General features: G+C 48.6%; 1 protein-coding gene across 7 annotated transcripts in view; it reads left to right on the forward strand.

Moving 5' to 3' along the window:
* The first annotated feature begins 3,445 nt into the window (after positions 1 to 3,445).
* EBF1 (EBF transcription factor 1) overlaps positions 3,446 to 12,829 on the forward strand; it is a 280,885-nt gene continuing 271,501 nt past the window's right edge. For 6 of the 7 annotated variants that reach the window (XM_054168245.1, XM_054168246.1, XM_054168247.1 and 3 more), the window contains exons 1-4: positions 3,446 to 3,602; positions 4,996 to 5,152; positions 5,488 to 5,551; positions 5,822 to 5,877. In XM_054168245.1, the coding sequence (XP_054024220.1) occupies positions 3,469 to 3,602; positions 4,996 to 5,152; positions 5,488 to 5,551; positions 5,822 to 5,877 (411 nt within the window). In that variant the 5' untranslated portion in view covers positions 3,446 to 3,468. Of the gene's footprint in view, positions 3,603 to 4,639; positions 4,721 to 4,995; positions 5,153 to 5,487; positions 5,552 to 5,821; positions 5,878 to 12,829 lie in introns of those variants that run through there. The other variant, XM_054168248.1, reaches the window with a different exon arrangement.

A 12,829-nucleotide genomic window follows, 5' to 3' on the forward strand; every position in this document is an offset into this window, starting at 1 on the left:
AGGAATTCCTTAAAATAAAAGCCTTGGTTTACCAGAGTTGGCTTCTGCAGGGTGGATGGAGCACAGAAGTCTCCTCACCTGCTGCCAGTGCTTTCTTTTCTCTAACTTTTTTATTCCCCCCCCCCCCCCCCAAAATCCCAACTTTCTTACCCCCTCCTTGTTTCAGCTTTGTTTTTGTTGTTGTTAGTTTCTCCTCCCCCCCCTTTTTTTTCCACACTTCTCCTGTGTGTGGGTCAAGCCAGTGGTTAACTCTTTTGTCCTTGCAGCAATTAATTAGTGGCTTTGAGGCTACCCATTTGAGACTACGCTACCAGGTGTGGCATCTCCCCAAGCCTTCAGCAGAAGCCTCTGGGAGCCTGCTTGTGTGGGGCATGGAGGCACATGTGGGTGTGTACAAAGAGGAAAGTAGTGGAGAACTTGTTACTTGTACTGTGGCAGCTCTCCCTGCCCTATGGAGGTGCCCTCAGACTGCTGCTGGGATGCTGTTCCCTTCAGCATCCAGGAAAAGCCATGGAAACAGTCCCCTGATCCCCTGAACAGATTTGAAGGGCAAAATCTGCCAACTGCTCAGTATATTGATTCAAATGCATTATTCCTCCCTGGGCAGATCCCTGCCTGGGGAAAGGAGCAATCAGTGCAGGTGCAAATAGCTTTTAATTGCAAAATGTATCTCACCATGGAGGCATTTAGACAGGATATGATACAAGTGATACAGCAGCAGCCTGAAGAAGACCAATAAGACAGAGCACTGCAGGGGCCAAACTGCTCCTATGCAATACCTATGGCATAAATATTCATGTATGTCTGTGTTCTTCCACATATCCCTGCGATATGACACAGTAGGAAATGTGAAGATTCAAATATCATCTGCAGGGAATTTGAAAACTTGCTCTCTGCATCAGTTCTTGTGTGAGAACACTGCATACTTTGGATGGGGATGTTTTGTATGTCTTGCCTATGGCCAAGGACAGGGTGCAGTTTCTCATTGCCAGTGAGGTGCTGTCAGTGGATTGTGTGCCTGCTTTAGGGACAGAGCTCTCTGTCCCAGGTTTAGGTAGCTGTGCGTTCACATCGAGTGGCATACAGGTTGCTGGAAGAGGCTTGGACTGCCTTAGGGTGCCTGTGGAGCTGTGTGTCAGTGCTTACAGCATGTTGTGCTTGGGCAGCTTGCTCTGCGGGCCGGGTCCAGGCCCTCAGCTGTGTTCTGCAGAGTGCATTCGCCCGCGCCCGATGCGATCCGCTGGTCTCCATGTAGCCACTGGAAGGGGCGGGGAGCAGCCGCTCGCCCCGCCATCCTCCACCGCTCTCAGGGTAGCATCTTCCGCACCTCAGAGAAGCAGGGGCAGGGAGGGTGTGTGTGGTAGAGCGCAATTAAGAGATAACCCAAACTCTTCAGAGGTTTCTCTCCTCAAAGCGAGGTCCCCTCCCCAGCCTCCGTGGTCTGACAGCGCCCCGGAAAAGGCAAATAGCCTGGCTAGCGGGGCTTTATTTTATGTGTGAATGCCGCGCAAGCCTGTATTTGGGGAGGCATAAACCAAGCAGGAGGCACAGCCACCTCCCTTCCGCAGCAGGGACTCGCGGAGGAGGCCAGGGGTCCAGGGAAGCGGCTCGGCAGCAACGCCAGTGGTGCGGGCGGATGGACGGGGCTCGGTACAGGGGGTCCATGCAGGGAAACGGACGGGCAGCAGGTCCAGGAGCCTCCGTGCAGCCACCCCCGCGTTTCCACAGCGCGAGCAGGAATTGGTTTTGTTATTTTCCCCAGAAAAGAAATGATAATCGGACTTCCTAGGGGAAAAAAAAAAAAATTAGACATTCTCCGTCAACTGTCCTGTTCGGAAGTTGTGTGCTTTTGCCGCAAAGCAGCGCACAGCTGCCCAGGGACGCGGCAGGAACCGGGGCGAGGGGTAGGGGTCAGCGGGGAACGGGGGATTTGCAGCGGGGAACTTGGCGGGACCAGGGGCAGGTCCGGCCCCACGTGTGTTTTCAGCGGCATTTGTACCGAGGATAATCATATTGCGTGCGGCGACCTCTCCTTCCCAGGCACCGCCGGCGGGGCACCCCCCGGTTTGGGGCAGCTGGGATTGGCAGGGAGACTGGCAGAGGTGGCCCGAGGGGAACGGGCAGGACTCGGCCACCCCCCGTAATTACCGATGCCGCTTATCCCCGCCGGCTACGGGCAGTGCGGGAGAGAGGAGGTGCTGCGGATTGTGTGTGCCGAGGGCCGGCACTGGCTGGGGGAGATAGCGGTGCGGAGAGCGGGGTGTCCCTCTTCGCCGCGGGGGGTGTGTGTGTGTCCATGCCATCCTCCTCTGTTAACCCCCGCGGGTACCTGGCTGTCTGGGAGGGCAGCGGCGCCGCCTCGTCGATGAACAAAGGCCCAGTCACGTTTGTGTTAATGCCCCCACCCTGGGGGGGTCTTCGGGGCAACTTTCCCCCAGGCTCTCAGGGGCTTCTGGGCGGGGTTATATTAATGAGGGAGGCGTGGCCTAGCCCCCGCGGCGGCTACTCACGGGCGGCCATTGGCGGCGACGCGGCCGCGGAGGGGCCCAGCGGTGACGCGATGCAAATGAGGGGGCGTGACCGGGGCGGCCCCGCCCCCCGCCCGCCGGGGCTGCGGGGCTCGTGTTCGGCGGCGGGGACAGTCAAAGTGGCTCCCATAGGGAGAGACGGCGAGTCCGCCCCGGCGCTGCGGGAGAGGGAGGGGGCGCGGGCACCGGGAGCCCCAGGGTCTCCCTCCGGCCGTCCGAGCGTCCGCGCTGCCGCCGCCGCCGCCGCGGGTGCGCCCCTCTCGCTGCCTTCCCGGCGTGCGCCCGGCTCCGGCAACTCGTTTCCTGCGCGGCTGAAGGAGGGAGGAGAGTGGAGAGAGCGCTTCGGCTGGGAGAGGAGAGAAGAAAGAGGGAGTAAAGAAAGAAAGAAAAGAGAGAGGGGGAAAAAGGGGGGGGGAACTTGCCTCTCTTGTCACTGGAAAATGACACTTGATGTAGCAGAGCCTGCCGCAGCTCCCGTTCGTCCTATTGTTTCTTAAACTGCCATCCGAGATTTTTTTTTTTTTGCCTGCTGCCATCCGAGGGGTGTCTTCGTACAAAAGGGACTTCAAGTACTCCTCCGGCTTGCAAGCGCTGCAACCACCCCCAGCACCCCGCCAGCCCCTGCAAGCACCCAAACAAACTGCACACGCAGCGAACAACAGCAACAAACCCGGGCTCTGATTGCTTTTGGATTTTTAATTGTTGTGCTTTTTTTTTTTTTTTTTTTTAAATCTGCGTGCCTGTGTTTGCTTTCTCTGACTTGCTTTGATTCCAGATATCAACTGCAGAGAGACCAAAAAAAAAAAAAAAAAGAGAGAGAAAGGGAGAAAAAAGCCCCATATATAACAGTCTGCTTGGCGATTTTATCACTACTTTTTTTTTTTTTTTTTTTTTTTTTTTTGAGTAAAGAAGGAAGATTTGCGCTTGTTGTTTCTGATTCATGTTTGGGATTCAGGAAAGCATCCAGCGGAGTGGGAGCAGCATGAAGGAAGAGCCCCTCGGCGCGGGGATGAACGCAGTGCGGACGTGGATGCAGGGAGCTGGCGTCCTGGACGCCAGCACGGCCGCTCAGAGGTAGGCAGGTTCCGCGCTTCGCTCCGCGCCCCGGGGCACATGCCGCCTCCAACGCTGCTCCCCGCGGGTGGGCAGCGCCTTTCCCCCCTGCGCCAACATAAAGCTAGCTCTGGAGCTCTGTTAAGAGTAGTGACTTTCGTGTAGATGTAGCCACTTAAATATTTATTCTTCTTGCTCCGTTGGAATGACATTTTATTTATTTATTGTTATTATTATTATTATTAATAACAATAATAATAATAATAATGCTGCGAGCGGCGAGTTTCTCTGGGTAGGAATAGGTGAGTTTTAATCTCTTTAGCTCCTTGTCTTCACGCGGAGGAAGGAGTTCTCAAAACTATGTTTGCTGCTGATTTAGTCTTAAGATCTCCAAATGACACTTTCCTTCTTTGATAAGCAGTGAGTTCTGCACGGATGTATCCAAAATATATTTCTCTACCGCGCTTCCTTATCCTCGTCAGAATCAGCAGCCTCCTTTCTTCTCCTCCGATAACCAGGGACTTTGCAAAGCTTTCTCGAGGAGAAATTAAATTCGAAGCCCCATTGTAAAACCTCTTCCACTTATCTTGGATTTTTAAAAAGAAATCACTTCAGATAGGTGGTGGATTTGGTGAAGCTGCACCCAGCCTCGCTTTCTCTCCTATTTCTTCTTCTTCCCATCTTCTTCCCCTCGAAAAAACAAAACAAAAACAAAAAAACCCAACCCCCAAACCCAAACAAACTCTGATGCCGGATTCGTAGTCTGAGCCCCGGAGCCAGCATCAGCGAAGTTTAATGTTGACATCTCCCGGTGTCTCCCACCTCGCCCCGCACCCCTCCCTTTGGAGCCCTCTAAGGAAAGGAAAGTTTCTGCAGGGACAACCCTGAAATATTTCAAGTTGTCTTCTCGGCTGCCGTCGCGCTGTTTACCCACCACCCCGCCGAGGGGGGGGAAAGGCTCGCAGGACTGAAACTGAAAGATAAAGCACATGGGCGCTGCTTGGGTGACAGCTTCGAGCCGAGTTTGAGAAGTGGCAGGACTGATGCCGCTCCGCGGGGCAACGCTCCGGCGGCTCTGAGCGCGGCTCCTCCGCTATGCAAGGCCGGCTGCGAGCGGACACGGTCCCCGGGGAGGGTTGGTGGGTGCCATGGGGGCTGCTTGGCGTTTCGGGCTCGCCTCAGGGCAGGATGGTGTCTGATCTGGTGTACTTGGGGTTTCGGCGTGGCCGTGCTGGAGCCACGAGCCCCGGGACGGGTCGGGGAAGGAGGGGGATGTTCAGCCCCAGGGGAGCTCAGCTGAGTCCCGTTGGGAGAAGAAACGGGCCCAGGAGTCGGCTTGGGGAGGGTGGGGGTTGCGGGGGCTGTGAGGCCGCAACGTTGGGGCTGCCGCTAACCCGCTTCTTTTTGGTCCCAGCGGAGTGGGTCTGGCCCGGGCTCACTTCGAGAAGCAGCCTCCTTCCAACCTGAGGAAGTCCAACTTTTTCCACTTCGTCCTGGCTCTGTACGACCGGCAGGGGCAGCCCGTGGAGATCGAGCGTACTGCCTTCGTGGGCTTCGTGGAGAAGGAGAAGGTGAGTAGCCCGGCAGCCCGCGGGGTCTCGGCCGCCTCTCCCGGGCCCACTCCGCTCCATTCGCGCGGGCCCGCAGCACTGGCTTGTCCCGGGACCCATCGCCGCCTCCTAGGCTCCTTTCCATTTCCCTGTCCCGGAGGAGACCTGGGATGGGGGATCTTCCATGATCCCTTGATGTTCTGGGGTAGAGAAGGGGGCTGAGAGCTGCACTGTTCAACCCTGGGGGCACCCGGCATGCGAGTGATGGAGAAAATTCATATGTGATATATATATATGTATATATTTATTTTTTTTGTTCCTTTACCTCTGGCCTCCCGTATCCCCTTTGACTTCAGGAAGCCAACAGTGAAAAGACCAACAACGGGATCCACTACCGCCTGCAGCTGCTCTACAGCAATGGTAAGGGCCGGGAGCCCCCGGGGTCAGCCTCCCTACCCCCCGCTGCCTCCTCGGCTGGAAAGCCCACTAGAGGCCGTGGAGCCGCTGCCCCGGCTACACTCCGCTCTGCGCATCCCTGCGCTTGGTGCCTGGGCACAGCCCGGCTGAGGCCAGCAATGCTGGGACACGGGCGACCCCGGGGGAAAATGCCGGGGAGTCCCGAGTCCTCCGGCAAACCCCAGGTCGCTATCGCCGGTGGGGCCCGCTCCTCATCCCTCTGCCTTGTTTCAGGGATCAGGACGGAGCAGGATTTCTACGTTCGACTCATCGACTCCATGACCAAGCAGGTAGGTGTTGCGGGACGCCCGCGGAGGAGGACGAGGCGGGGTGTGCTTGGGATATGGCAACCGTCGGGGCGGCCCCGGGGAGCGCGTCGGGGCGGCCAGAGGAGACGAAACCCGCCCCCGCCGCGGCGCGGAGCGGCTCCATGCCGGCGGGAAAGGGGCTGCCGCCTCCCGCGGGGCATGGCCGCGCTCCCCGCTCCGAACCCGCGCTGAGCCGCGGGGACTGACCTCAGCCTTGGGGCGGTGCGAAGGGTCCCTGCCGGACCCTACGCGCCAGTGGGCTTGGGAGCTCCCAAAAGTACAGGCGACATCTCCAGCCGTTCTAGCCTGGCCTGGGGCTGGTTTTGCCATTTAATTATTAAGAATTAACCTTCGCGCCCCTCCACCCCCCTCCCCAGCCCACCGAGCGCCGGCAGCAGAAGCCGCGGCTGAGGCGCGGGGCTGTGTTTGTCCGTTCTTGATTAGCGCTGCCGCTGGGTCGGGGGGTTACAGGGGGAGCGATCGAATTGTGGGACATTGCGTGTCGGAACAGCCCCCGAAACGTGGCGCGGGGAGCGGCGAGCTCGGGCTGTAGAGAAGGTGTAGGGCAGCAGAGCTTGTCACTGAACTGACCCTCATTTTAAGCTTGTGCTTGTGCTTCCCAAACAGAGTAAGAACAGGAGAATCTACCTGTAAAAAATACTTGCCTGAATGAAAACAGTATCTTTACAGAGGAACTATCTGAACAAATCTATTTTGTTATTTTCTTTCTTTCTTTTTTTTGTTGTTACTTTAGCTTTTTCTTCAGCTTCTGTCCAATATTTTTCTCCTGTAATACAGTTTTTTGAAATATTTGGGATTGATTTTAAACCTTTTAATCCTTGAGATATGTTTCCCCCCCTCCTAATCTGTTTTGCTTGTTAAAGAAAATTCTTACATTTTATTTAGGAAAAACACTAAGCTCTTTTTTGTACCCATAGGAAAAGTCAGTCCCTGTATGTTTTCTGTAGGGAGAAATCTCTTGGCTTGTGTTTGGGTTCTTTTCTACAGCAAAACATAAAGCTCTAAGGGCTGAGTTTGTTTTAGAAAACTCTCTTTGATGGTCCCCAAACATCTTTTCCTGCTATTGAAGACTGTCTTTCAACAGAAAGAAAAAAAACAAAAAAAAAGGAAAAGGGAAAAAGGAACTTGGATGAATTTTACTAGAGAATCCACCGTGCATCTGAAATCTGTTAAACTAGACACTTCCAAACAGAGCCCATTCCCTGTAGGAATTAAAACAGCAACAACAGACCCTTCTTCCTAACAGCTCTTGGAAGCATTTACTGTCATTCCTTGGTTTTCAGGCACTAATTGGTTAGTTAGTGTTAAAAATAACAAAAATCTTCCTGATATATGAACTCTTTTTAGTTCTTTTGGAGCTTATGTATTGCACTGTAGACTGTATGAGAGAGACTATCAATAAATATTATCTTTAAATAGCTTTCCTATCATTACGGAAATGCAAAAGCCTCTGTTCATAATCCTGTTGAAAACAGAGCCCTGAACTCATGTAGGGCAGCGGATTCAAAATAATTTTCTTAACAAAGGCATCTTGCATATGAAGAGTTCATCCTAAGGCACTGTTTGACCTCTTGGTCTCTCATTATTATCAAGTCATCAGAGGGTCTTTTGAGAGAAAGGGGAAAAAAAAAAAAATCCCCCAAGATACAGTTTATTTGTAAAACCTACCATGTAGCTTTAAAGCACATTCACAATGAAGAAGAAAAAAAACCCAAAACCCTGCCTGATTTCAGGAAGTCTTACAAAAACAAAGTTAGAGCAAATTGCAGATTTTGGGGAACGTGCAACGGAGTTGAGAAGCAAGGATCTGAGAACAAAAGTTCTCTGAACTTAGGTTAGAAAACGGGGAGCAAAGGCTGTTTTAGACACAACCGTGTTTGCTTACGTATGAATTTCATGAGTATCATTTCTTTAGGCATGAGTATAACTGCTTATGAAAAATGGGGCATTCTCGTGTCAAAACTGTGGCATGTGCTGCTCTGTAGTAATTTTTTTTTTTTGGGTGGGGGGCAGGGGCTAAATTCTCCCTGTTCCCCTTTTAAAAATTCTATCTTTTTTAAAGTGAAATTATTTCAGAGTTGCAATTGCTTTGGTGACTGAGTGCTTATTAGGGAGCAAAGTACAACAGATGACAGAAGCTCACCCAAAGCCTGAATAGATCATTTATGTTTTACGACAGTGAATTATAGAGAAGATTCTCAAGTAACTTTCAAATCATCAAACTGTAATTAAATATTGCAAAGACTGTCTGAAAATTCTTTAATTTTTAATGAAAGTTAAATATATATTGTCAGTCTACTTGAAGGTGTAGTATTTTAATGCATGACGCTCAGAACAAATTGGATAATGAAATGATTACTTTTAAATGAAACTGTTGCAGAAGCGTACATGTTTCAGCTGGCAAGTACCTTCTCGGTACTCACACACACGCATTCACACACTCAATAATTGTGAATTCCCAGCCTGAAATTACAGCTACTCTGAGGTTTCTGGTGGCAAATTAAAAATCCCACAGAAGCAAAGCTTGAATGAGTTACATTCCTCAGATCATACAGGAAAGTATCTGTGGCTCTTCTTGTATATTAAATAATATATGTTTTTTGATGCTGTGGACACATCAGATTTAAATGTATTCTCTTTGTCTCACAGTTATACATTGCAAGGTTTTGTACTGCTGCAGATAATATTAAGTTAGGCAAGATAAAATAAAATCCCTTCTGCAAATCAGTCCTAGATTTCTGTACAAAGGATTGCTACTCACAGATTTAACATAAATGTCCCATTAACAGCATGCATTATACTAGCAGGTAGACAGGCAGGGCTTCACTGTGCAAGTAATAAACAGTAGCTGTGCCTGTTCCTGTAGAGTTCTTGGTCTGAGCAAGTCAGGAATTTGTTTGTTGGCCATCTAAGTCGAGGTTTTTAGTTGGCTGTGCCCAACTGAAAAACTCATGACCAAAGCCCTGTCAGAGTGGGAACATGGGGATCTGTGTGTCCTGTTGTATGTGTGTATGCTCTCCATCAGCTGTGATGCAGTATGAGGAGCAGTACTGGAAAGTGGCACTGCGGAAGTAACAAAGACTTTTGGTGCAAACTACATCCCAGGGCAGATCTGAGGTGTAGGTAGGAACTATGCATGAGCTGCCCTAAGTCATGAGCTTTTGCTGCATGGCTGCATGCACATTCTTTGGTGGGCTGTGGGACTTCCAAATGGGAAACCCAGGCAGGATTAGTCTGAGAGTCCATCGTTTCAAGTTACGTTCAGGATAACATGCTTGGCCTTTGGTGGTGGCCATGGAGAAGTGTTGGGCAAGATGGGAAGGACATGTCTTTGAGGGGGTCTTGCTCCATTTCCAAAACGTGGCCTCGTCATTTAGCGATGGTAAATACTGTGCACAAACCGTTAATGTTGCAGGGAAGTTCTCTTCGGTTAGCGCAGCGACTTCGCTGTCAATGCTGCCTTAATTACATTTTCTTTTATGTTATCTTGGCACCTCGTTTTATGTCAGGATCACATTCCTAATGCGTTCAAAACCCTGTAGGATCCCAAACTTTATAGCTGTTTCTTTCCGTAAAGCAGCAGCTCCTAGCGCCGTGGGTCTGCCTTTAACAATGATGTATTTTGAAATTGCCTGCAAAATGTGAAATATGTCTGCCCTAATAAAAAGGGAGTTTTTAGGCAAGTGTAAGCATTTGAATGTATTTACAGAGAGGAGATGCCTTCTCTTCAGCTGTATTTTCATAAAGCTGAGGTATTTCACTATTAGGAAAGATGGAGGAAATAAATCTGAAATACTTGTTCCCCACCCATTTTTGCTTCAGCCATTCTCCTCCATAAGATATAACGGATGCTAATATGGCTCAGGCATCTTTGAAATCATAAGTTTTGCATGATAGCTATTGTCTATTGCTGAGAGTCCCCATGAGTCAAAAATATTTCCTTCAGACTTAGGCTCTGTTTACATTTTGCGTTTTTTTTTAACTCCCCCTTCCCTGTACTTTAACTCTGGATGCAAATGTGGTGTTTTGTTTTCTTCTTCTTCTTCTTCTTTTTTTTTTTTTCTTTTCTGTTGACTTCTCTATCATTCTCTGATGTCTGCAGATATTTGATCAGCTCTCTATTCTGTGCCTAGCAGGGCCCTTCTCTGGCAGCTACACACATGGGGGGGGGAAAAAAAATGTTATCAATAAGTTCAGAGGAGCCTCAGCAGCCTCGGAGAAATTTCACACAAACATAAAACAAACCCTAACCCCTGTGACAGGGAAAGTTTACATTGCGCCAGATTTTAGCAGCTTTCTTGTGCCTTTGGTGAGCTGTCAGGAGTGCAGGTGATTTTAATTTTCTTGTACAGAGAGGAACGGAGAAGTTTGGAATTTGCATGCATGATCAGGACCTGTGTTTGGGAAAATGTAAACTCATCACAGTGGAAAATGTGTTGTTTGGAGTCTGAGGGTGAAAACAAAGCTGAGGATTTTGGAGAGACTGCCTGAGCCAGATGGCCTGGTGCATTCCCAGTCTGGCAGCCCAACTGCTCCCTCCTGTATAATATACAGCCATTTGTTCTGGGATATTTACGCTAGAGCTGTTTCCATGTGAATGTTTGAAAACCATTAAAAATGAACATATTAGGAGAGATAAATTTATTTAATTTGTGTGAATACGTCGATAAGCAGGCTGTGTATCAAAGGCAGAGGGAGACTGGATACAATAATTAGAGGCTTCTGAATTGTGCATCAAGAGACGTAGCAAGAACTAACTGTCCTTGCTCTGGGACCCAGCACTGTGCTGCCTGTCCGGGATAAACCTGACTGGGATGACTAAAAATTTCGCTTGGGGAAGGGATGCAAACTTGAGTAATTAAGGGTTAAGTGTTCAGAGCCAAATACATGTAATTCGCTGTATTTTCTGGGGAGATACATAGTGAATGCAAGCTTAATCCTCTCTGGGTGAAATTCTGGCCCATCTGAAGTCAATTGCAAAGCTCCTATTGAATTCGGTGGGGCCGGGATTTTATTTTCTCTCGGTGTGTATGGCTGTACACGTCACTCCAAATCATTTTAGTACTGTTTTCAAAAGGACCCTCGTTTTGATGAGTTTTTCTTTCTCCTTTATTTTAATGAAGGAGTTAGTTTGTTTTCTGGAACAGACGAGAAATTTGAAAGCAAGTGGATTTAGCTGCACGTCGATGATTTCTCTCCTTCTCTTACCCTTTCAAAATCAAGGCCATGACATAACTGAATCATATAATGACCATGATCTCATTCCTTCAAGATTGTTTTTCGTCCAGTTCAGAAAGCAGGGTTGCTTGACTGGCAAACTGACACCATGAGACGATTCTGCCCTCAGTTGTACCAGCAAAAATGTGGATTTATTCGGGAATAGTTAAGGACAAAGCTGACTCTATATTTTTCAAACCAATTCATCAACTCTTTTACTGATTTATCCTACTGCCTTTATTGGGGGAAAAGTAGATTAAATGAGAACTTTAGTCTTGACTTTTATATTACGCTCCTCCCTTTAAATTGTCCTTTAAAATTATTATTATTTTTAAACTGAAAAGTTTAACTGAATTGTTGGGCACACTTGTCATCCAGAAATGACTGTGATGTGGTCAATTTGGCAACTTTTACCTGCTGGCAAGCAATGAATTGCATTTGATTTAACTTTTAATGCAGCTTTATTTAAATGGAAGTGAGGAGGTCTTATATTTTGACACTAATTTTTCGGGGTCTGATTCTGAAATCCGTTTGTGCATGAGCGATTGTTACTCACTGAGACTTCTTGTAGAGAGGTTACTTGGGTGAGTAATAGCTTACAAAATGGAACATGAATTTTGTGGGGAAATATTTAAGTTGTTCAGGAGAAGAAAAAGTGATTTGGAAATGCTTAGGAAATAAGACCGAGCTAAAACTGCACAAAGTAAATAAAAAGGAAAAAAAAACCCACCCAAAGTCTATGATTTTGCATTTCCTTTGCTGGTGTTTTGTTGTGCAACCCTGATGTGTATTTGAAAGGCTTATTTTTAGCTCCGCTGTGGTCTAAGTTTATACACTGTAACTTTCACTTTATCGCTCATTAACGCAATCCCTGTTTGACAAAATCACGATGATGTTCGTGCAGAAAGGAATCCTGCCAGAATCACCCTCTTATAAAGCCTGAACTTGTAATAACTAAAAAAGAGCATTAAGATACATTTGTTAAAAGAGTAACTTTTCAAATCTTGCCTTGCAAGGTCTTCACAACAGTTACACTGGAGACCCTTCCTGTAAAAAACATTTCTGGCAGCTATAACGATCTGAAACTTTAGCAGTTCCTGTTTCCTTTTTGAAGCTAATTGTTGAATTAGTGCTTTAGAGCAGCGCGGCTTGCAAGGCGCTGGAGTATCTGTAACGCTCTCGGGCAGCCATTCATGGAAGTAAGCAGTTGGTACTTTACACACCCGTTCACACAAGTAAATTGGGACGTAGGAATAGGAGTTGAGGATGAGCTGCTCAGAAATGAACTTGGCAGTTCCTCCTGCTTCCTGGAATTTTCGAGGAATTCCTACAGGAATAGGGGGCGCAGGAGTACCTGCACTTAATGGGGAAACAACAAAATGTGCATGGGTACAACAGCGGTAATTGAATGCAAATAAAGTGAAAAGCAAACCCTTAACGTAGAGGAAGGCAGAAGAATGTCATGCACGCAAAGAAGGGATCACTGATGCTAAACACAACAGACAAGGTGATTATGTACCACAGTGTTGACTCTGCCCGTTCATTATTGCTATTTAGTTGAGTTATTTAAGTGGGTACCTGGAGGTTAAGTAAGCATAGCAGTGGGAAGACAAGAGGGAGAGAGGGGAGGGGGGAAAAAGAAAGCAAATTTTGTGTTCTGGTTTGTCACTTCTAGCACTTCCTTGGCTTCACTGTC

This window comes from Dryobates pubescens, chromosome 16 (assembly GCF_014839835.1).
Source record: "Dryobates pubescens isolate bDryPub1 chromosome 16, bDryPub1.pri, whole genome shotgun sequence".
NCBI classification, from domain to species: domain Eukaryota; kingdom Metazoa; phylum Chordata; class Aves; order Piciformes; family Picidae; genus Dryobates; species Dryobates pubescens.